The sequence below is a fragment of the Salmo trutta genome, chromosome 38 (assembly GCF_901001165.1).
Source record: "Salmo trutta chromosome 38, fSalTru1.1, whole genome shotgun sequence".
In the NCBI taxonomy this organism is placed as follows: domain Eukaryota; kingdom Metazoa; phylum Chordata; class Actinopteri; order Salmoniformes; family Salmonidae; genus Salmo; species Salmo trutta.
The window spans coordinates 7133414-7156835 of NC_042994.1; the positions used below are offsets into that span (position 1 = coordinate 7133414).

A 23422-nucleotide genomic window follows, 5' to 3' on the forward strand; every position below is an offset into this window, starting at 1 on the left:
CGCCATTGATACTGTGTCTACAGGAGCAGCAAAAATAACATCTCCATGAATTAACACTCAGTAAACAAACAGGTACAGGAACACCTGTTCATCTTATAGAATATGGTTAGCCATCATATTCATAACTAGTTTCTCTTTAGATGACTTGCTGAGGCAATGGCAGGCTATTCAAGTCATGTCTTTGTTACAGTACAGTTCAATACAACAACCTGTAACACTACAGTACAAGATATCTGACTGGGGAAACAGGAGGCAAGGTAAAGAAAGATATCTGACTCTGTGTATAGACTTGAGTTTCCAGGGCTCAGAGCGATGTCATACTCAGAGTGAGATAAGAATGTTGTGTTCCCTTTTATGGCGAAAGAGGAAATGAGGATGGGGAGACGGGTGAGAGAGGGAAAAGAGAGGCCCGGCCCACGGCAGCAGCAGGCAGATGTTTGTGTGACTTGCGCTGAGTCTAGGCCACACAGGGACGTCACTAGGGTTCTCCAGCTACGGTTCTGAGCTGCCCCACGGAACATGAGGAGGAGGGAGGGATGAGAGGGAGAGGGAGAGGGGGGTGAGATAGAGAAAAAGAGAGGGAGGAGGGACAGGGGCAGGGAAGGAGGAGAAAGTTTCCCACTTCATAATCAGTTTAGGTCAGGGATCATCAACTAGATTCAGCTGCTGGCCCATTTTGTCTTGAGCGGATGGTCAGGGGGCCGGAACATAATTACAAATAATAGACTGCAAATTGACCGCAAGAAGCCCAAACAGATATAATATTTGACTAAAACATAACCATTTCAAACATGACTTACATTTGTACACGATTACATATACTGAGTATAAAAACATTAGGAACACCTGCTCTTTCCATGACATAGACTGACCAGGTGAATCCAGGTGAAAGCTATGATCCCCCTTATTGATGTTACTTAAATCCACTTTAAGCAGTGTAGATGAAGGGGAGGAGACCGATTTAAAGAAGGATTTTTAAGCCTGGAGACAATTGAGACATGGATTGTGAATGGACAAGACAAAATATTTAAGTGCCTTTGAACGGGGTATGGTAATAGGTGCCAGGCGCACTGGTTTGTGTCAAGAACTGCAACACTGCTAGGTTTTTCACGCTCAACAGTTTCCATGTTTTTAAAGAATGGTCCACCACCCAAAGGACATCCAGCCAACTTGACACAACTGTGGGAAGCATTGGAGTCAACGTGGGTCAGCATCCCTGTGGAATGCTTTCGACACCTTGTAGAGTCCATTCCCCAATTAATTGAGTCTGTTCTGAGGGCAAAACAGGGCCTGCAATTCAATATTAGGAAGGTGTTCTTAATGTTTGGTATACTCATTGTATCTCTCTATTATGCATGGGAATACTTTGGAACAGATTTCCAAAATTAAAGTCACTTGGAGCTGATTTGCTGGTGTTTTTACAGTCTTGGGTGGCCAAATAGATTCACTGCCAGTTGAGGAATCCTGGCTTAGGTAAATATAGGGATTAGTAGAAATAGTATTGTTTTCATTCAACTGATATGGATATCTCTCAGAAATAATTTAGTTGAGAGGGAGAAGTGGACGTTTCCCATTTGATAATTTAGATAAACGGATGGATTAGTGAGTATTTCATAAATTGATATAAAGGAGGTGGTAATTTTGGTTGAAAAAAAGCTAATCTCTGTGGTAATTCTATTAATAGAATAGTGTTCTCAGTCAACTTACCTGGTAAAATAACGGTAAAATAAAAAAAATAGACCTTCTACTTGTGTAAATGTGAAAGCAGATAGGAGTTGCATAGTAAAGGGCTATGTCTACTTGGCTTGTCAACAATATGTCGATTTAATACTAAAAGGGTGAATGCATGCTGATTCTGGGCAAAAGTGTCTCTGAATCGGCATCCACTACACTGTTATCAGTTGTTTGAAATCTCCATCATAACTTTCCTAACATCAGAGAGGTAGACTATGTAGATAAATCAACAGAAGTCCACAGGGGACATTGTTCCAAGACAACTTCAACCTATTAGATTTTGGCAGCACTGGGAGAGCATTGCTCAAATCTTTCCTTATACAGCAACAGTACGGTGCTCTGACTGTAAACGTGGAAAAAAGGGTTCCAAGAGGGTTCTTCGGCTGTCCCCATAGGAGAACCCTTTTTGGTTCCAGGTATACACCTTTCAGGTTCAAGAGAGCACCTTTTTTTTCTTCAAAGAGTGTATGGTCATCTGGCCTTAGAGATAGAATTTATAGCAGCCATTTATCAAGTGAGAGAAATCAGCTCTTGTAAAGGAGTTTTATGCACTAGACTAGTTAGATTACATGAGAGATGTGATAGCAGGCAGGCCTATGTCCCAAACGGAACCCTATTCCCTATAACAGTGATAAGGAATCCCTATAGGTCCTGGTCAAAAGTAGTGCACTATAAAGGGAATAGGGTGCCATTTGGGACACAGCAGGATAGATGTGATAGCAGGCAGGCCTAAGTCTTTCATTACATGTGAGCTACAGCATATGTATACGTTATGATCTACAGTACATGCCTATATGCTAAGACCATGAGATAAAACTTGTATAAACATTCAATACCTACTTCATAAATGTAGGTTTTGTTTGTCGTGACCACAATATATATTCGAGACAGTTTATTGCCTCTGTGCACTTCTTCAGTGGAAGGTGTTTATCATGGAGTTTTATGAGAATGTGGGAGTGATGATACACTGTAAAAATGCCTGAATACTCCAGGCAGAATTATTTTGTGCTACTACTGCCACTGTGTGATGAAACATAAAACAGTTATAAAGTGATAAACCCATTGGCTACAAACAATAGACCTAATGCCAAAATAGAAATGATTACCTATAGATCCACATCAACAAAATCAACATGTGAAGCCTATACCTAAAATCGAAATTACAAATATGCTAAAAATGCTTTATTAAAATAAAAATTTATTAAAACAACTATTTATTTGAGATACATCTTCATGAGCAATTGGCACATAAAACGCTTACTACAGTATGTACAGCTATGCGGACATAGCAGTAGTGAAAAACTTACTCCATTTACAGACTCTCAGGGAACAAACAATTGGCCAAATGAAGCAAAATTCAGACCTGTTGATTTTAACCTGTTTTGGCAACATTAACACACACTACTAAGGCTTTCTTGACATCAACTGCAAAAAATAAATTAAAAAAAATAATAATAATAATAATAATTCGCTCAACACCCCCAGTCCCAGTGAAATCTGGAGTGACAGACAGGACACACCTGTGTTAACTTAAGACTCAGGACCAGGGAGTGTGTTAGGGTCTCTGGTCATTGTAGCAGGTGCTGAGCCCCTGAGAAACAGCTTCCCTCCACTGTCTCCACTGCTGCTTAGGAAGTGGGATAGCAAGCCGTACAGTAGAGGCCTGAAAATACACAATATGTATGTCTTTACTAGGCCTAATAGTAGTATTTACAGTTTTCAATCAGGATAGGATAAGTATTTCAGGTCTGGAATCAGTTTCCTGTGGCCTTTTATGAATCATTTCTAGGTAAACTTACACAGATCTGGAACTGGGGTCCTCCACCACTTTCAGCTCATTCGCCATGAACTGTCTGTCAAGTGGTACCTCAGGTTGACCTGATTCTGAAAAACATTGATTTGATAAGGTATTAAAATCCAACTTTTAATTGAATAACGGCGAACCTACCAACGGCACTTATATTCAGTTCTGAAATTGATTGTCATATGGTTGAATTGAACGCATGCATAATATTCACCTGCTGTCAACACTGACGCTGTGTATCGATACTTGTTGAATTCCAGGTAGTCGCGGATGAGCTCGTTGATTAGAAGGTTGTCGTGCGACAGCGCAGGACGCGGCTCGCTCTGATCATCGAGCGCATTGAACACCTCAGCTCTGATCCGAGCCTTCAGCTGACCCAACACACCTCGAGACTCCAGGCTCTCTCTCAGAGCTGGGAGAGAAGATAAGTTGTTGAAAATGGCATCATAAAAACATCTGCAACTTGTGGGGACATATTGATAACGTACAATTTAAGGTGTGTTGTTCTGTACGATAGCCAGGCAAACTTTGATAGCTAGCTAGCGCTACCTAGTGTCGTCTTACACTGTGCGTTGCACGAACTATGAAACAGTTGCAATTCGCTTCCGTTTAATACATGTAATATAGACTTTAAAGTGAAAGAAAGGACAATGCTTACCGCATTTCAGTTCCGTTATGGTCGCCATTGCAACAGGTATAAACAAATGGCGTTCGTGTCCCTCACCGAGTTCAAAGGGTAAACTGTTAGCTGCACAAGGTAACTTTTGCTCCCACCTAGTGGTGTAAATGGGTTACTTGCCTGGGCATGACCAAATCGGTTCCCACAGCGACAAAGTCAAAGGGGTCTATGTCGTAAACATTTATGAAAACAGAAATGAGCTTTTTGTTCTTAATATAAGGTCAGGTATAGGCATAATGTTAGCAGTGTGATTAAGGTTAGGTTTAAAATCACATTTTAAGTAGAGACATTGTAGAAACAGGTGGGGTTTATGACTTTAGCTGTGGTGACTAGTGCCTTTACTGTAAGCAAATTATGCCTACTGTCTGCATTGCAGGAGGTTGGTGGCAACTTAATTGGGGAGGACGGGCTCGTGGTAAAGGCTGGAGTGGAGTTGGAATGATATCAAACACATCAAACACATTCCATTTGCTCTGTTCTGACCATTGTTATAAGCTGTCCTCCCCTCAGCAGCCTCCTGTGGTCTGCACACCCTGTCAATGACAGGCTTTGGAAAATGTGATCCCATTTATATTACAGTCATTACATTACCCAACTGCCTGCAGTCATACTTGGCTCATACTTATATAAGGCATAATTGTATAAGGTTTCACAGACAAGACTCACAAAAACATTATTTTCAAAACAGTTTTATTATTTCCAGCATGAATTATTGCACAGTAAAATGTTCAATCAAAAAAATAACAGATTGAATACAAAAAGTATAAATATAATACAATCTCTTAGAATTTGAAGGCAACTTCCATGTTCATTATATCACAAATATTGTATAGTTTCTTCTTAGCATATTGTCTAAACCAGTAAGACAAAAATATTAAGGTCCTTTGACTTCTTTTGGAAAAGTCCATGTTATAGATATAAACAGGAAGGAATGTCTATTTACAGTTAGTCATAACTGGAACCAAAGGAATAACAACAATAACACTAACATTGAATGGTATGTGATGAGAGTCTGTTACCTCAATATGTCACCCATAGCTTTGAGAATTAGGTGGTCTGTGTGCGTGCGTGCACATGTGTGTCGCACCCATAGCTGTGAGAATTATGTGTGCGCGTGTGTGTGTGTAGGTGGAACGACTGACAGATGTAAAGTCGACAAACTTTTTTCCCTTTTTTTTTTTTTTACACATTTTGTCCATTGTATTGAAAAGTCGTTCTCTTCATTCATGTTGTGTTTCCCGTCACCACTGTAACTGTTGAATGGCCAGGTATTTTAGTCCTACATACCCGACCATACAGATTCTATTGACCATTTTATGTGTTTACTTAGACTGAAATAAACAAATACCGCAGAATAGTTGGATGCTAGGCTAGCTAAGCACCTTGGCTCGCTGTGTTTTCTTCTTTGACCAGACTCATAAAACACTGAAATGGTTGTGTAGGAATCAGACTGATGAGTGTGTTTGTGCGTCTGAAATGGCACCCTATTCCCTATATAGTACAAAACCTAAGAAAGTGCACTATATTCTGTGGAATAAGGTTCAATTTTAGATTGATGACTGTGAAAAGCTTTGTGTTTTCTGGGTTTTACAGGGTCAGCCCTTTAAGGCTAGTGGTCGGTCAGAGAATATTGCTCGACTTTCTCTAGACTTACCCTGTGGTTGGATGGTATGAGAATAGATATGAATTTAGTATAAACTTTTTTTTCTGTCTGATGAGTTGATAACACGGGGCCCTGTTGGAGGAAGACCCAAATGTCAGTTACCATCACTGATATGAACAAAATAGTCGGATTTGGTTGCCTGAGACTTCAACTCAACATCAAAGGTACCCAAGTGTTCTTCAAAAAGATGCTTCATAAAATGTAGCAGATCTACAAAAATTATTTGGTTCACATTCAGAGACAGAACCAAAGTCCTTTGGATTTTTCACTCAATCTGACTTTCAACTCCAAAAGTTTCACTGGCACAGCCTATATACAATACTTTAAATGTTTTCCTAGCAACAACCCATCTGCGTTCAATAAGAGCTTCATAAATTACAGTCTTTGAGATCGGGGCTTGATGTCTCTTTCCCCTTTCAAGCACCAGTTTGAGTGTGCGTAGGTTACATGTCTTTATTGTGACCAGAGAGCACATACTGTTCACTAAATCGTCATCAGCTTCACTTCTGGGTCATCTTTGGTTTACATCGACTTCAGTTCCGGGTCGTTCTAAAAGCATTGCTCTCAGGAAGAGTTTGAACTGCCTGGATCGTGGAGCTTGGAATGGCCGATTCTACGTGTTGTTTGGAAGAGCCATGGCCATCAGAATTTTCCCCTAGCCAGAGCCACCTCGGAGCTGGGTAGCTTTTAGACTAGCCCAGCCTCTCGGCACATACGGTAGAACTGTCCCCTGTTTGAGATGAGGTTGGTTGGGGAGTCCATCTCCGAGATGTGGCCTTTGTCCATCACTATCACTCTGTGGAAGGAAGAGAGAGAAGAAGTGTCAAATTCTGTGACTGAACCATTGATTTTGAGATGTTGCGACATCATTTGACTGGGGCGTAGTAGCTACTAGGTGTAGGAAAGGAATTGATATGCACATCCCAAACTTGAGAAACCTGGCACTGGGCAAAAAGTATAGCAGAGAGCCTTACCTGGTATAGTCCATGATGGTGTTGAGGCGGTGGGCAATGGTGAGCACGGTGCAGTCCTCAAACTGTTGTCTGATGGTGGACTGGATCAGGGTGTCTGTCTCCAGGTCCACAGCGGCCGTGGCCTCGTCCAGAACTAGGATCTTGGTCTTACGGAGGAGAGCGCGGGCCAGGCAGACCAGCTGGCGCTGACCCAGACTAGAGAAGGAGACAAATGAAGGAAGGTTGAATATTGACACTTAAACCTTTGATCACCAAAGCACAGAACATAGAGGTTGACAGATGATAGAACCAGATATAGTAGACCAGATTAAGCAAAAAATAATGTTCAATATAATTTTTAGCCCAGGAATAGGCTCAATCTGGATGCAGGACACCAGCCCTAGCCTATATGCTTTGTGTTTGGTCTTTGGTGGTTCTTTGTAGCTCAGTTGATATGTGTCACATATTGTTACGGGAGCGACGCAGGAGATGAGAAGCAGGTACGGGGAGTGAAGGTTTATTAGCTGACGGACATTAAACGGAACAGGAACAGCGCCTGGACAGGAACACATAACAAACACAATGCGGACACAGGGAACAGAACCAAGGAACAGACAGATAGATATACATGGGGTAATCAACAACGTGATTACCTCGAGCGCCAGAGGGGAAGAGCGGGAGCAGGCGTGACAGATATGCATGCCTAAAGTGTAGGCACGCATGACTGTAAGTTGCTTTGGATAAAAGTGTCTGCTAAATGGCATATATTATATATTTATATATACTATTATGTTATTTGGTCAAATATATCAATTGTCTGTACCTGAGGTTCTCTCCTCCTTCCGAGCACTCATAATTCAGTTTGTCAGGCAGGTTGGACACAAAGTTCTTGAGGTGAGCAAGCTCTAGCGAACTCCATATTTCCTCGTCAGTATATGTGTCGAAGGGGTCAAGGTTCATACGCAGAGAGCCAGAGAACAACACAGGGTCCTGTTGGAGGAAGAAGCAAAAGTCAGTTACCATCACTGTAGTAAGACATTTTGGGGGATTATCAAATAAAATCGATCAATCAATAACTGTAGTACCTGTGGGATGATGGTAATGCGGGATCTGAGGTCGTGGAGTCCGATCTCTGCGATGTTGACTCCATCGATGTAGATCTCTCCCTTGGCTGCCTCTAGGATTCTGAAGATCCCCAGGGCAAGGGAAGACTTTCCAGCTCCGGTTCTGCCCACAATGCCAACCTAAGAATGACAAATGAGACCCTTCGTTAGATAGGATCAAATAGTTTTTACTGGTCAGGTAACATGGCCCGGGAAAATACCCCTGGTCCTAAGTATGATAAAACTGTAAAAGGAGTATGTTGCTTCAGACAAAACTGAATATCATAAACAAAGCATTATGGGTACTGTAGAAGGCTACCTCATTCTAGATTGTACTGACCTTTTCTCTCTCCTGGATTTTCAGGGTGATGCCTTTCAGTGCCCAGTCCAGGCCCTTGCGGTACTGCAATCCATAGTCTTGGAACTCTATAGTGCCAGTCTGAGGCCAGGCCAGAGGCAGGGAACTGCCCTCCACGGTCCACACAGCCTGGTGAGTATAGAGAACAGTTAAGATTAAATGGATCTGTGTCTCTATATCTATGTTCTTTGCTCCTCTATGTCTATAGATCTAAACAGGTTAGTTGCACAACACTTCAGTTACTGTAAACCTTGCTAGATAATGGTTAGTTTGGCAAGACGTCAGATACTGTAAACCTGGCTAAAGAATGGTTAGTTTGGCAACACTTCAGTTACTGTAAACCTGGCTAGAATATGGTTAGTTTGGCAACACTCCAGTTACTGTAAACCTGGCTAAAGAATGGTTAGTTTGACAACACTTCAGTTACTGTAAACCTGGCTAGAAAATGGTTAGTTTGGCAACACTTCAGTTACTGTAAACCTAAAAAAGAGAATGAATAACACACATAAACCAGTAACTGCCGACATAACTTACAATGTTAATGTCATGACTCATGTCATGCATATTACTTATATAACAGCTCATTTCATTGGGGGTATTAGCTAACAGAGAAGGTATGCAGATGCTTACCTCTTTTGCAGTGTCAGCATACTCCTTCACCCTCTCAACAGACACAATGTTGTTCTCTACGTCTGTCCATGATCTCACAATCCAGCTCAGAATGCCAGTCACCTGCACAAGACAATTGCAAGGTTCAAATTAAAACAGAGCTCTCTCGTTTAAGGTAATATGCAGTTAGGATTGTGCAGCACGTAGGTAGGCTATTCTTCTGCTTTTTTTTCAGTTTGGTAAACCACACACCTTCTGATGCAATAAAAGGGATTGCCTGTAATGGGTTTTGTGTGATTGTAGCCGGGTACAAAATAATAAAAGGACTATTCTTTGTTGCTAAATGAGTCGTTTACCTATAATGACTACGGTATAGGGTGTAATATCTTACCTGGAGGGAGTGTGACACAGCCAAACCAACAATGCCAGGGCTCAGGGTGTCTTTCCCCATCACTGAGAGAATAGCTGCGGCTAAGACCACACCGTTACCGACAAACTCAAGATTAACTGCCAACCACCTGCGGATATCAGGAGATGAAAGCCTGATTAGTTGTGGAGAAAGTTTTGGCCTCCACCATTCATCATGGAGGTGTTTTGATTGTGTCAAATCGCCAGTTGGCAACCCATCCCTTACTGGATTAATTGACACATAAACAAACATTACAATGATTCCCAGTGATAATTCCCAGTGATACAGTGAGAGAAAAAAGTATTTGATCCCCTGCTGATTTTGTACGTTTGCCCACTGACAAAGAAATGATCAGTCTATCATTTTAATGGTAGGTTTATTTGAACAGTGAGAGACAGAATAACAACAAAAAAATCCAGAAAAACGCTTGTCAAAAAACGTTATAAATTGATTTGCATTTTAATGAGGGAAATAAGTATTTGACCCCCTCTCAATCAGAAAGATTTCTGGCTCCCAGGTGTCTTTTATACAGGTAACGAGCTGAGATTAGGAGCACACTCTTAAAGGGAGTTCTCCTAATCTCAGCTTGTTACCTGTATAAAAGACACCTGTCCACAGAAGCAATCAATCAATTAGATTCCAAACTCTCCACCATGGCCAAGACCAAAGAGCTCTCCAAGGATGTCAGGGACAAGATTGTAGACCTACACAAGGCTGGAATGGGCTACAAGACCATCGCCACGCAGCTTGGTGAGAAGATGACAACAGTTGGTGCGATTATTCGCAAATGGAAGAAACACAAAAGAACTGTCAATCTCCGTCGGCCTGGGGCTCCATGCAAGATCTCACCTCGTGGAGTTGCAATGATCATGAGAACGGTGAGGAATCAGCCCAGAACTACACGGGAGGATCTTATTAATGATCTCAAGGCAGCTGGTGACCATAGTCACCAAGAAAACAATTGGTAACACACTACGCCATGAAGGACTGAAATCTTGCAGCGCCCGCAAGGTCCCCCTGCTCAAGAAAGCACATTAACATGCCCGTCTGAAGTTTGCCAATGAACATATGAATGATTCAGAGGACAACTGGGTGAAAGTGTTGTGGTCAGATGAGACCAAAATGGAGCTCTTTGGCATCAACTCAACTCGCCGTGTTTGGAGGAGGAGGAATGCTGCCTATGACCCCAAGAAGACCATCCCCACCGTCAAACATGGAGGTGGAAACATTATGCTTTGGGGGTGTTTTTCTGCTAAGGGGACAGGACAACTTCACCGCATCAAAGGGACGATGGACGGGGCCACGTACCGTCAAATCTTGGGTGAGAACCTCCTTCCCTCATCCAGGGCATTGAAAATGGGTCGTGGATGGGTATTCCAGCATGACAATGACCCAAAACACACGGCCAAGGCAACAAAGGAGTCGCTCAAGAAGAAGCACATTAAGGTCCTGGAGTGACCTAGCCAATAACTGTAGTATAAACCTTCGAATAAACCTACCATTAAAATTATAGACCGATCATTTCTTTGTCAGTGGGCAAACGTACAAAATCAGCAGGGGATCAAATACTTTTTTCCCTCACTGTAATTCTTCAGGTGTTCTGCGCAGTACGCACCGCATAAAGAATGACAAATAAATCAATACATAATAGAGATAAGGTTATCCAAGCAATAATAATAACCCTAGAGTCGTGAAGAAAGAAATACAGATACATAAATACAGAAAAATTTCACGGAAGGCATTTAAAACCGGTCTGTTACAAAGAGAAGATTGAAGTGTGAGCGATATAGGCCTACACACAATCAATATGCATACATGCACTTTGCTATAGGCCTATGTCTGGAGCTAAATATTTGTATAATTTAATTATAGGTCGCCCCTTTTCTTTTATTCCAGGCTTTATTTTTTTTAAAATCCGAAAACGGAACAATGTACACCAGTCACCACACCAACTGGATATTTTATTTTTCCAGAGCATGTACTGCAAGGTGAATTTGTTGTTTCTATCAAACCTAACCTGGTGGCCACAAAGCGGGGAAAGTAGGAGGTCTGGTTGAAGTCGACCCTCTTGTTAGCCTGCACAATGAAGCGGTGCTGTTCTCCGAAGGCCCGTATGACACTGGCTCCCTGCACTGTCTCGTTGAAGTGGGTGTAGATGGGTGAGCGGCTCACCGACTCCAGCCTCCGCAGCTGGCAGGAAGTGGCCACGTAGAAACTCTAATGCACAACGGAAAAATAAAACATTACGTTTTAATGAACCGAAAGTACCAAGAGGTGGTGTATGGGTGTGGAAGTGGGTTTTCCACTCCAGCATTTCTAGTTGATTTACAGTATGTAGCCTGCCATTACTTAGCACTACTATGCAAAACCAACAACTTGCAAAATCTGCTATTTTGGTTTTCAAGAGTCTAAAACTATTATTCCCCCACAAAACGGTGTCTCAGTCGGTTAGAAACATACCTGAACAAAGGCGTAGAGAATGGCGAGGGGCAGGATGACGACCGCTGCAAAAGGTGTAGCCAGCATGACGATGATACAGACTTCCATCAGCTTGAAGAGGTAGCCCAGCATCATCTTGAGGCCGTCGGGGATCATGCAGTCGATAGCGTCGATCTCCTTGGCAAAACGGTTTAGGAGGTTCCCACTGGGGGTGGTCTCAAAGAAAGACATAGGGGAGTGGAGAACGTTCTTCAGGAGGTCCATGTGGAGGTGCCGGGACGCGATGATACCTCCGACCGAAATGGCCACCGTGGTGCCGAAAATAGCGATTCCTGAAATATAAAATTAACTGCTGTTATGATCCCTGCTGTTTGGCAACTGTGGTTTATATCATATACTGAAACTCTCAATCTCACAGAAGGACTCTTGGAGGACTAGTACAATGGAGGGTTATAACAGATCCAAATAAACAAACATTAGTGGGATTAAAGATGGAATCCGCATTAGGGGAAACAGCGCCACTGTCCGCCCCAGCACCTTCGTTGTTATTGTTTTTGTTTTGTGGACGAAACGAAGTTGAGGTGTGTCAAGCAGCGTGGTAAAATAAAATGCATTACATTTTCTGCTGTTCAGTCGTGCATGCAATAATGTCTGAGGGGGAAAAAACTGTTCGTTCTTCAGCGTAACTAATTTGTTGTTGTGATAGCCCCAAACGTACGTGGCAGTTTCACCATTAAGGATTCTAGCTAAACTGTAGTCTATGCTGTTTCACCATTAAGGATTCTAGCTAAACTGTAGTCTATGCTGTTTCACCATTAAGGATTCTTGCTAAACTGTAGTCTATGCTGTTTTACCATTAAGGATTCTAGCTAAACTGTAGTCTATGCTGTTTCACCATTAAGGATTCTAGCTAAACTGTAGTCTATGCTGTTTCACCATTAAGGATTCTAGCTAAACTGTAGTCTATGCTGTTTCACCATTAAGGATTCTAGCTAAACTGTAGTCTATGCTGTTTCACCATTAAGGATTCTAGCTAAACTGTAGTCTATGCTGTTTCACCATTAAGGATTCTAGCTAAACTGTAGTCTATGCTGTTTCACCATTAAGGATTCTAGCTAAACTGTAGTCTATGCTGTTTCACCATTAAGGATTCTTGCTAAACTGTAGTCTATGCTGTTTTACCATTAAGGATTCTAGCTAAACTGTAGTCTATGCTGTTTCACCATTAAGGATTCTAGCTAAACTGTAGTCTATGCTGTTTCACCATTAAGGATTCTAGCTAAACTGTAGTCTATGCTGTTTCACCATTAAGGATTCTTGCTAAACTGTAGTCTATGCTGTTTTACCATTAAGGATTCTAGCTAAACTGTAGTCTATGCTGTTTCACCATTAAGGATTCTAGCTAAACTGTAGTCTATGCTGTTTCACCATTAAGGATTCTAGCTAAACTGTAGTCTATGCTGTTTCACCATTAAGGATTCTTGCTAAACTGTAGTCTATGCTGTTTCACCATTAAGGATTCTTGCTAAACTGTAGTCTATGCTGTTTCACCATTAAGGATTCTAGCTAAACTGTAGTCTATGCTGTTTCTCTTCCTCCAAGTCAAAAGGACCTACTTTTATCTTTGGTGTCTTTTCCCAGTAAAATGCATTCACCACTGACCTTGTGCGAAGCCCAGAGCCCCGTAGACGGCCAGCTTCATGTCTGTGTCGACCTGGGTGCCGTTGACGATGGGTTCGTCGGCCCACAGGCTCAGCCAGTAGTTGTAGGCCAGCGAGGCCCCCTGCTGGAAGGCGTACAGGAAGACAATGGGGATGATGAAGGCCATGCCAATGGTCTTGAAGTACTCCATGTACATCTCCAGCCTCACCTGTGGTAAAACAAAGAGGCAATCAGTTGCTAGAAATTGACAAACACCTGTTAATATGTGAAAGGGGAGAAAGAAGCTCCGTTTGTTTTAAAGAAACAATGTACTGGAGCGCTCAAATGGGTACAACCTGTATGGCTATGGAGACTTTATAATTTAGTTTGAACCATTTTTAACCATAAGAGGTGCAGTCAAAAATCAGCTCTTCTAGACTCACCCTCCCAGTGTGTGCCTTGTCAACCTCCATCAGCTTTCCCAAGTCCTCAGGAACCTGCTCCTCGTCTATCTCAGACATGGGCTCCATACCCTGCAGGTTAGTACTGTTGGTGTCTCCCCTAGAGAACATAGAGGGGTTTCAGTTAGGTTTTTATTTTTAAGATGCTTGGCATGCTCAATGTGATGTTTTCTCCAATAGACATTTATTATGCCATTGAATCAATTAGAACCATGATATTATCAGGAAAATGATGATGTAATGTGCACTGGAAATGCACTTACCCAATGAGCTGCTCTTGGGATAGATCTCTTGAGAATGGCATGAAGTCTGTCACACTCAGCCGTGAGCTGGCCCTCCTGGCACCTGCAGCAATGGTACAAAATGTTCATTTACATGGTGAATAGCTTGTTGGTGAGAAGCAACTGTTTGTTCATCAATGGCGATAATGACTTCTCCCAAATTTCATTACAATGAGGTCCTACCTCTCTGTGCGGCGGTCTCTGTGACGCTCTCTTTACGGTCGTTGCTGGCAAACATACGGATGAAGTCTGCAAAGGCCCCTTGGCGGCTCAGCAACTCCTGGTAGGAGCCACTCTCTGTGATCTCCCCGTCCACCAGCACCAGGATGAGGTCCGCCTGGGGCAGGAAGCTCATCCCATGGGTTACTAGGACACGGGTCTGGTAGCATAAACCACAGGAGCAGGATTAATCAAAATAGACGATCAGCAGAACTAGCCTAATACAAATGGTGTATTTGATTTGAAGAATCTGCAAAATCATGCATTTCCATCTCAAAACCACACAAGGGACGTGTAAGCTTCTAATATTGATTTCTACAAGTGTCATTCTGACTGTTAATAGAGATAATATTTTGGTCATATTTTTACCTTATCTCTTAGCACTCCCTTGGGTCCGATGACTTTGTCGAAGATGTGTTGCCCCACATGAGCGTCCACAGCAGACAGGGGGTCATCCAGCAGATAGACGTCAGCCTTCCTGTACACAGCCCTTGCCAGGCTCACCCTCTGCTTCTGACCACCCGAGAGGTTCAGACCCTGGCAGGGAGAACAATATAGAAGAAGACATGACTCCAGATTCCAGAACATACTAGAAGACCATTTGATTGGCCATCTAGTGAAAGGAGGTGGAATTCCAGAAGATTATTTTCACACCTTCTCCCCAATCTCTGTGGAGTCTCCAGCAGGCAGGATCTCCAGGTCAGGCAGCAGAGCACAGGCATCCAGCACCCGCTGGTACCAGGTCTTCTGCTTCTCACGACCAAACATAACATTGTCCTGGACCGTGGCATTCTGGATCCAGGCCTGCTGAGGTACATAGGCCACTGAGCCCTGTGGAGACAGAAAAATAAATAGAAGAACATTAGCATTGAAGAAGAAGAACATTGAGTGTAAACCAGACCCTCACAGACAGATTGTAACACTGAAACTGAAATCCTTAGATTCAATATATTCAACTTCTGTTGCTTCCTATTTTAAGAGAACTTGTTTGCCTTAATTGAGACACTGCCACTCCTCTTCTCTGTCTCTCCAAGCATGGCAGACAGCAGGGAGGACTTCCCGCTACCCACATGGCCTACCACCGCCACCAGTGAACCCTGGGGTACACACACATTAATCCTGTAAACAGAGGAGTGGAGTTGAGTCTCTTAACTTAAACTTCAGAACTTGTGAAAATGGGAATACTGTTATGATTTACCTTTTAAGACATGGAGGACCTTCTTTAGTCCAACTGAACGTTCCATTGTCTATCAACACACCTTCCCCATCTGAAAAGAAAATAGAAAAACAGAGGGAGAGAGGAGAGAGGAACCATTGAAAAAAGACACTAATATTTCCTCTCTGCATACAGGCATAACAGTTTCTGCACCCGTTTATGCACCCAACAACTACCCAATGTTAAATATATAATGTCCTTTTAAGTGACATGTCAAATTGCAGTCTACACAATTACAAGAGGTCTAAAATTACAGTGTGTTCTTTTTACGAGCTGTCTTAAGGAAGTGTTGACGGATTACAGGCGAAGAAAACTGCTTTTATTTATCTGGAATCATACGTCTGACTGTCTAGAAGTAATTTACATTCAACCACTGGATGGCAACATCCTATCATTACTCAGTCTCCCCAGTTGACCTCGATCACAGGAAGTGACAACATAACATTACCATTAAGGGTTCTGGATAGAATGCCATGGATGTAAACAACAAATCTTCGGAGGCTTGTTTTTATTGGTTACGACAGGCAGAGGCAGACCACAGTTCCCACTGGGTAAGAGTTGCTATGAGTGTTTTTGTTGAATAATTGCTATAGGCTGATACAAAGCCCTTTGCTCCACTTGGAGCTGAAAGTTATAGGTCAAGTATGTCAACATACATGGCACCAGTAGGTGTTCTTACCAGTACTCAAAGGGGCCTTGGCTACATTGTCGTCTTTCAGCTCCTCAGAACACAGGTATTTCCCTAAGCGCTTCAGCGAGACAATGGCCTAAAATTCAAAGAACATTTTTTTTTTGAACAGCAGCACAAAACATTATACATTGGTTTGGTCTGTTGAATACTGGACATTGTATTTCACCTGCATGGTAGTGCTCATGGCAAAGGGTAGCTGGCTCAGTGGGGTCTTCAGAATGTTGATGAGAGCCATGGAGACAAAGACCTTCTGGGCATCTAGGACGTTCTTGTCATCAATCAGCACATAGACACCAAACATGGCAAAGGCAATCTGGGGGGAAAAACAAATAAGCATGATTGGGACATGGTGACCTGAAGCTGTAACTGTAACCATCACACAAAGAATTCAACAATTATACATTTCTACTGTGAGGCTTGAAGCTATTGATAGAAAAGAGTAGACCTGTATAGCCGAGCAAACACTGCAGCACAGGTATTATTTACCATGCATTTTCCAGTCAATTTTCGGTGTTCTGGCTTGTTAGGATGTTCAACAGAGGGTTACATTTATACAAATGTTGAATTGAACTTTTTTTAAATTCTATTTACTTATTTAATTAAATGTTTTGAGAGTTGTGTGTATGTGTGTGTGTGTGTGTGTGTGTATATATATATATATATATATGTATGTGTGTGTGTGTGTATGTGTATATATATATGTGTATGTATGTATGTATGTATAAATATATAAATATGTATGTATGTTTTAAGTCATCCCAAGTGGATGGGGTTGAGGGGGGAACATACACCTATACCTCCTTTTTTATATATTGATTTACTATCCTTAAAATATGCATATTGCACAAGATACCTTAGATAACTTTGGTGGTTCCCTCCAGAATCCCTTCCCTAGTTGTAAACTTGATTATGTTGGCCCTGGATAGAGTTCTACTGAGGTTCATTTGAACATGGTAGTATTTTGCTCTAGTCTAGGAGAGGTAGATGCAGCCTTCCAGCATAGGGGCCAGCATAGGGGTCCAAGGTTTTCTTTTAGGTATTTTGTTGTTTTAGCTGTTTTTTATTTTCTTTATATTTAATTACTCTGACCTTTCAGCACACTGGCCATGTGATCGTACTAACATTCATTTCTGATTGCTATGACTATGCCTAATTAACATACTCTAGGTTCCACATGCTTTGTCAGCTGGAACGTGAAAGGAATTAACCAGGTGGTCAAGCGTAGCCGAGTGTATGCTCATCTTAAATCCTTAAGTCTGGACATTGTTTTTCTCCAAGAGACCCATCTCCGGTCCAGCGACCATGATAAACTAAAGAGAGGATAGGTAGACCAAATATTTCACTTTAACTTTGGTGCTAAGGCCAGAGGGGCAGCCATCCTTATCAGAAAAGGCACCCCGTTTGTCTCCTCCAAAGTCATTTCAGATACTAATTGAAGATATATTATAGTCATAGGGAAATTGTTTAGCACACAGGTTATTCTGGCTAACCTCTATGGTCCTAACTGGGATGACGCTACATTTTTCTCTGACCTCATCGCAACACTTCCTGACCTTAACACTCATCATTTGATATTGGGCTGAGATTTCGATTGTGTAATGCATCCAAGTCTAGACAGATTCAGACCGAAGCCCAACAATGTAATTTCAAAATCAGGCGCAGTAATCAACTCATTTCTAGAATCCTATAATTTGTCTGATCCATGGAGGAGGAGCAATCCCACTGCTAAACAGTACTCCTTTTTTTCTTCAGTCTACAGCTCATACTCTAGGATTTACTTTTTCCTGCTGGACAATAGAATTCTTCATTTTGTAACTAATAGCCAAAATCGCAGTATCATTATCTCAGACCATAGCCCTGTCCAGCTAGATATCCACTTTCCGGACAGTACTGTGTCACATGGAGACTTGACCCACTACTACTATCCTGTAGTGCCTTTAAAAAATACACATCAACTCCCATTGATGTCTTTTTACAGATCAACTGCACCCCTGATATGTCTCACTCTACTGTGTGGGAGTCGTTAAAAGCATATCTAAGAGGCCAAATTATTTCATACACACTGTATGACAACAAACAGAGCACCAAATGCTTATCGGAGCTATCTAAACTGATTCTAGATGTGGACAACAGATATGCCTCTGCTCCGACTCCTGAACTCTACAAAGAGAGACTGCTACACCAATCGAAAATTTGACAATCTTTCCACCAAATAAATCACTTTGTTTTTTTGTGACCTATTTGTTGATAACACATTCGTCTCATTCCATACTCTGAAGGTTGACCATAATATTCCCAATACCCACTTTTTTAGATATCTGCCCAAAAACATTTCCCTTCATTTCCACTCGAGCCCACTAAGTGTCCAGTCGACAGGTGCTTAGATCTTAACCCGTATCTGAAGGACAAAATCTCCAGATTATATGACATAATACAGAACATAAATCCGCCTTCCTTGGCAAATACAAAATATGCATGGAAGCAAGACATAGGCGGCGAGCTGCCCGATGATATATGGCAACAAAGTATTGAGCGTATCCACACATCATCATTTTGCATAAGGCATGGGCTTATTCAGTTTAAGGTTTTGCTCATTCTCCATTACTCAAATGACAGATTGGCAAAAATATACCCAAATGTTGACCCCAAGTGTTTGAGATGCCACCAGAGTCCAGCGACTGTGGGACACATGTTTTGGTCATGCCAATCTTTAAGAGGCCTCTGGGACCCCATTTTTGAGGCATTCTCACATATGTGTAAACATTTGTATTACACATATGTACCCCACATGTTTTGGGGGCAGTGACCCCAACCCGGTCACTGCCATTTTTGGGGTACTTCCCCTAGACCAGAATGCTACATCACTGCTAGCTCACCACCTTGTCCTCTTTCACTGGAAGTCTGCAAAGCCGCCCTCCTTTATGCAGTGGGTTAAGGAGGTGATGTCATCTCTGCCTCTGGAGAAGGTTAGGTACATTGTGCATGGGTTCCAACAAAGTTCGACTTAACCTGGTCCCTATTAATACAATACGTGGAGAGCCTGTCTTTTACTTAGTGTAACTTGCATATTTTGGTAAGCGGTCATGTCTGTCCTAGTGGCCATTTGTGCTGCTAAGAATTTTTATGTAACTTTTTTCCCCATTATTTTTGTTTCTATTACTGTTTGTTTCTGTTTGTTTCTTTCCTATTTAACTTACTTTTATAGATGCCTTGGTGGGTGGGTGGTTTGGAGGGAGCGAGGGAGGGAGGGGATGGATGGATGGGAGAATGAGGCGTTGGGGTTGTACTGTTTTTGTTGTTATATCTGAAAATCTATAAAGTTTTTTTTTTTTAAAGAAAAAAGCAAAGAGTAGACACTGAGCTATACTCCGAAAGACCAAACAACTATTACTACTAGTTATATTGTATTGCACATACCAGGAAAGTGGAGGAGTTGAAGGAGGCGATGGAGATGGAGTAGAGGATCTGGGACTTCTTCAGGGCCTTCAGTTCTTTCTCCCTGTATCCCAGGACCTGCTCCAGAAAGGCCTTCTCCCATGCATAGAACTTCAGAATCTTGATCCCGTTCAGGATCTCGTTCATCAGCTTGATTCGCCCATCCATAAACTTCATCTGTACCTCCTAGGGAGAAGCATTCAAAGACATGGTTAAATAGATAGTCGGCCCTTCTAAAAAGAGGGAAAAAGACAGCAACACCACAAGAGAACAGCACAATAAAAAACCTATGGAAGTGTTGTTGCACCAGCATATTACTCATCTCAAGATGGCGCTGCAGTGGATAGTAGCCGTTTTACGGGCTCCTGACCAATTCTGCTATTTTGTGTGTTTTTTGTTTGATGAAGCATGTGACAAATAAAATGTGATTTAATTGGATTTTATAGACATAGAGTTGTCAGTTACAGCTGCAAATACTTGTCAAGTAACAGCTAATGTTAAGCACTCTACAGAAGTATGTACTTGTTTAATTTAATTAGAATTGTACTGTGTTACCGTATTGAACACAGTTCTTAGCAGTTTTACGACGAGGAAACAACAAAGCGGCCAGGAAAGCGGTCAGTGACATTCTACGACTGTAAGTTAGATTAAAACAGGCATTATTGCCAAAACTGTCTGTTGTTTTTCCAAAAAACAAATGAAAAATATAGCCTTTTTTAGCCCCTTTTTTTCTGTGGTTGTTTTTCAAAAGCATAACATGGTGAAGACATCCATCCAACCCGCACTCCCACACAGCTCTGCTTCGGCTATGTAAACCAGCTGTGGCATCCCTGACCAAACATGCAACATCACATTCTGATTCGGCTACTGCCTGGGGTCAAAGTAGCCTGGAAAGACTGTCTGGTCCCAGATCTTTTTGCACTGAGGTCAAAGTGCATATTAATCTCCTCATAGGACAAGTCCGTACCTGCAGTTTGCTCCTTTTCTTGGCGATGAATCCGTTGAGTGGGAAGATGAGGATGACGGTGGCAATTCCGGCTAGCGCAGATGGGCCTAGGTGCTGTAAAATGGCATCGATTTGCACAAGTCATCAAAAGCAATGTTTGTTATAAATGAGTACCAAAGAAAACATATGTCCGTCATCAATGAGTACCAACAAAACAGAAGTGACGGTGCCATCCATACCTGCCAAAGGAAGAAGAGGCAGAGGGCAATCTCGATAGGAGCCAGCCACACTGCGTTGAAGTAAACCACAAAGTCCATGAGCTTCTGAGTGTCGGCTGATACCAGGTTGACGATCTCCCCCACTGTGCACGTCCTCCTGGATGCACTGTTGATCACCAAAGACTAGAGGAAAAACCGAACAACCTCAAGTTAAACCTCCAGTAAATGAGTATTATGTAACACTTGGTTTCAATGTTTCCAACGTAAATAAACTATACCTCAACAATTAACATATTTATTTTTCAGTGTTTTTTTTTTTTGGTCCTTGGAAAAATAATATGTTAATTGTCGAGGTATAGTTTATTTACGTTGGAATTTCAAGCCTGGCATTAAGAGCCAATGTTTACAACGTGACGCCCAGTCACCCACTGTCTACTGGTTGGCACGACGACGTACCTTTCTGTATACCAGTCCCATCACGGCTGTCTTCACTCTCATGCCCACGGTGAAGCAGGTGTACATGTACTGGTGGTTGAACAGGGACTGGAGACAGGACAACAGGAACATCAGGGTAGCGTAGAAGTAACCCTTCCACAGGGGGGCGTCTTCTTCGTTCATGAAGCCCAGAAGAAGACTATTGGAAAGGGGATAAGGGTGAAAGAGAGAACATGGTAATATCATACAGTACTTCCTGTGGATACGTTCTGCATCATGTTTCTGGAGCCTTTTCAGCATACTCAACTCAACAGAGTCTTATTCATACTATAAAACATAAGCCTATACACTGAACATGGACACTGTGCCACTGCCAATGCAGTGCATTTAATGGAGTCATAAGCACAGACAAGTTACTGTTCTCTGTCAGCTTTGTTTACCCCTGTCATGTTCCTTCACTTTCACTGCTTTGCCATGCAGCCCTATGCGGACTATGATCATTAGTGTGGCCGCAGGGCCTGCTGGTCGACACAAAGCCGTCTCTAGTTGCACAACAGTGCTTCTCTTGTGGCTGGGCTGGCCTCAACACTTGGCTAGTGGCTCTCTTATTGTGGTCCACCAGAGAAACCTCAACCTTTCTGCCGTTTAGAGCCTTCTCTTCACTCTCTCTTTCCTTCCTTTCTTTCTTTTCTTCCCTCCCTTAAGCTAAGCTAATGTCCTTGACTCTCCATGTTGGGGCAGAAAGCTGTGGTCTCTGACTGCTTTCTCTTGACTGTAATTAACACTTCCACCAAGCCATGGTTGTGCAACAACAACAACAAGGTTCCTGTCTAGACTGGCATTGGGTGCCAGAGATGGGGTCAAGCATGGCGGATCAAGTTTTAAGGTTTCTAAATTGACATTTTAGTATGTATATCAATGTCAAGGGCATTGGAAATAGACGTGGAATCTGTCTGACTTGCAAGGGGTTATTGTGTCAAGTGTTGCCCAGTTTACGATGGCTTTGTTTACGATGTGATGCCATGGATTTTTGGGAGCTTAGTCTCCTGTGTAGAATTAACGTCAAACCCTTAGCCATTTTTACCTGAGCACCTGAGGGATGGCAAACATAAAGAAGTCGTGGAAGATGATGCACATCGTCCCAGTAAGGAAGTAAGGTCCGAAGTTCCTGGCCAGTGTCCTCAGCAGACAGAAGCCGGAGCTCTGCTCCTTCTGCAGCTTCCTGAGTATCTGGGCCTGGTCGGGCAGTCTGGTGCCCAGCGCCACGCCTGCCGCCATGGTCTTCTCCTGCCTGGAAAACAAACAGACAGAGAGGACATCTTGGTTTGATGGCCCTACATGTTGCCTATTTTTTTGAATATGAAACAAAGGGATGGAAAACATTCAACAACAGTCATTGTTGTTCATTTGACACATCTCCGATGCAAAAATGTGAAGAGAAGACTTTTCAGCAGCCATAAAAGGCATTATCCTGCCCACACGTGAGTAGAGGAGCGCTTAACGCAAGGTTTTGGAATTTAACAATGGGATCTTCAAAGCTAGTGTCTCGACGTTACAGTATGCTGTCCTTAGGGGATTTCTTTTGACCTATTTTCGGACTTAAGTGTCCCTTAGCGAGACAGCTTGTTTTTCCGATTACAACTACACAAGCTCCTCAAGGGACCTCAATCATCTAGAGTTCTAGGCATACACTATTCTGAAGTTTAACCACAATGTCAATGTCATAAAATTAAGTTTATTGATTCCTGAGTCTCTGAAGCTACAGAATTAGTTTGGCGAGAGTATGCATATTGTAATTGGTTCTTACTGTTGCAGTTTGGCACATTCTGTTGTCCACTCCTCTTCCAGATCAGAGATGATCTTGTCCGATGTGTCCTCTTCCCTCAGGTTCCACAGGTCTCCAGCTTCCAGAGGGGTACGATAACCTTTAACCACCAGCCTGAGGGGAACATCGATGATACACTGATTGTGCAAATTAAGAACACCTTCCTAATATTGACTTGCACCTGGTGTCATGGAAAGAGCAGGTGTTCTTCAGGTTTTGTACACTCAGTGTATAAGTTATACACAAACACCCACGTACATTATAAGATTGGCAGTATAAAAGATTTTTCAAACAAGTCAACAT

General features: G+C 42.3%; 2 protein-coding genes and 1 long non-coding RNA gene across 4 annotated transcripts in view; 1 reads left to right on the forward strand and 2 right to left on the reverse strand.

Moving 5' to 3' along the window:
• Positions 1-2897: 2897 nt before the first annotated feature.
• LOC115178901 (lisH domain-containing protein FOPNL) lies at positions 2898-4280 on the reverse strand. Its single transcript, XM_029740313.1, has 4 exons — positions 4197-4280; positions 3753-3950; positions 3534-3618; positions 2898-3397 (listed from the first exon to the last, which is right to left on the reverse strand). The coding sequence occupies exons 1-4, from the start codon at positions 4222-4224 to the stop codon at positions 3265-3267; spliced, it is 444 nt and encodes a 147-aa protein (XP_029596173.1). The 5' UTR covers positions 4225-4280; the 3' UTR covers positions 2898-3264.
• On the forward strand, positions 3909-23419 carry LOC115178902 (uncharacterized). Its single transcript, XR_003872714.1, has 3 exons — positions 3909-4034; positions 8301-8426; positions 23182-23419. It is a non-coding gene; the product is annotated as an uncharacterized LOC115178902 (long non-coding RNA).
• The window catches only part of LOC115178900 (multidrug resistance-associated protein 1), a 34997-nt gene continuing 16465 nt past the window's right edge, over positions 4891-23422 (reverse strand). The window contains exons 7-31 of one of the 2 annotated variants that reach the window (XM_029740311.1): positions 23102-23233; positions 22379-22585; positions 21316-21493; positions 20881-21042; positions 20663-20755; positions 19678-19881; positions 16427-16573; positions 16249-16336; positions 15552-15621; positions 15346-15472; positions 15008-15184; positions 14723-14890; positions 14318-14471; positions 14117-14198; positions 13836-13953; positions 13414-13621; positions 11773-12083; positions 11330-11529; positions 9295-9421; positions 8925-9026; positions 8277-8423; positions 7919-8077; positions 7657-7823; positions 6855-7049; positions 4891-6676 (exon numbers count right to left, since the gene is read on the reverse strand). In XM_029740311.1, coding sequence (XP_029596171.1) covers positions 6568-6676; positions 6855-7049; positions 7657-7823; positions 7919-8077; positions 8277-8423; positions 8925-9026; positions 9295-9421; positions 11330-11529; positions 11773-12083; positions 13414-13621; positions 13836-13953; positions 14117-14198; positions 14318-14471; positions 14723-14890; positions 15008-15184; positions 15346-15472; positions 15552-15621; positions 16249-16336; positions 16427-16573; positions 19678-19881; positions 20663-20755; positions 20881-21042; positions 21316-21493; positions 22379-22585; positions 23102-23233 — 3832 coding nt within the window. In that variant the 3' untranslated portion in view covers positions 4891-6567. Of the gene's footprint in view, positions 6677-6854; positions 7050-7656; positions 7824-7918; positions 8078-8276; positions 8424-8924; positions 9027-9294; positions 9422-11329; positions 11530-11772; positions 12084-13413; positions 13622-13835; positions 13954-14116; positions 14199-14317; positions 14514-14722; positions 14891-15007; positions 15185-15345; positions 15473-15551; positions 15622-16248; positions 16337-16426; positions 16574-19677; positions 19882-20662; positions 20756-20880; positions 21043-21315; positions 21494-22378; positions 22586-23101; positions 23234-23422 lie in introns of both variants that reach the window. The other variant, XM_029740310.1, reaches the window with a different exon arrangement.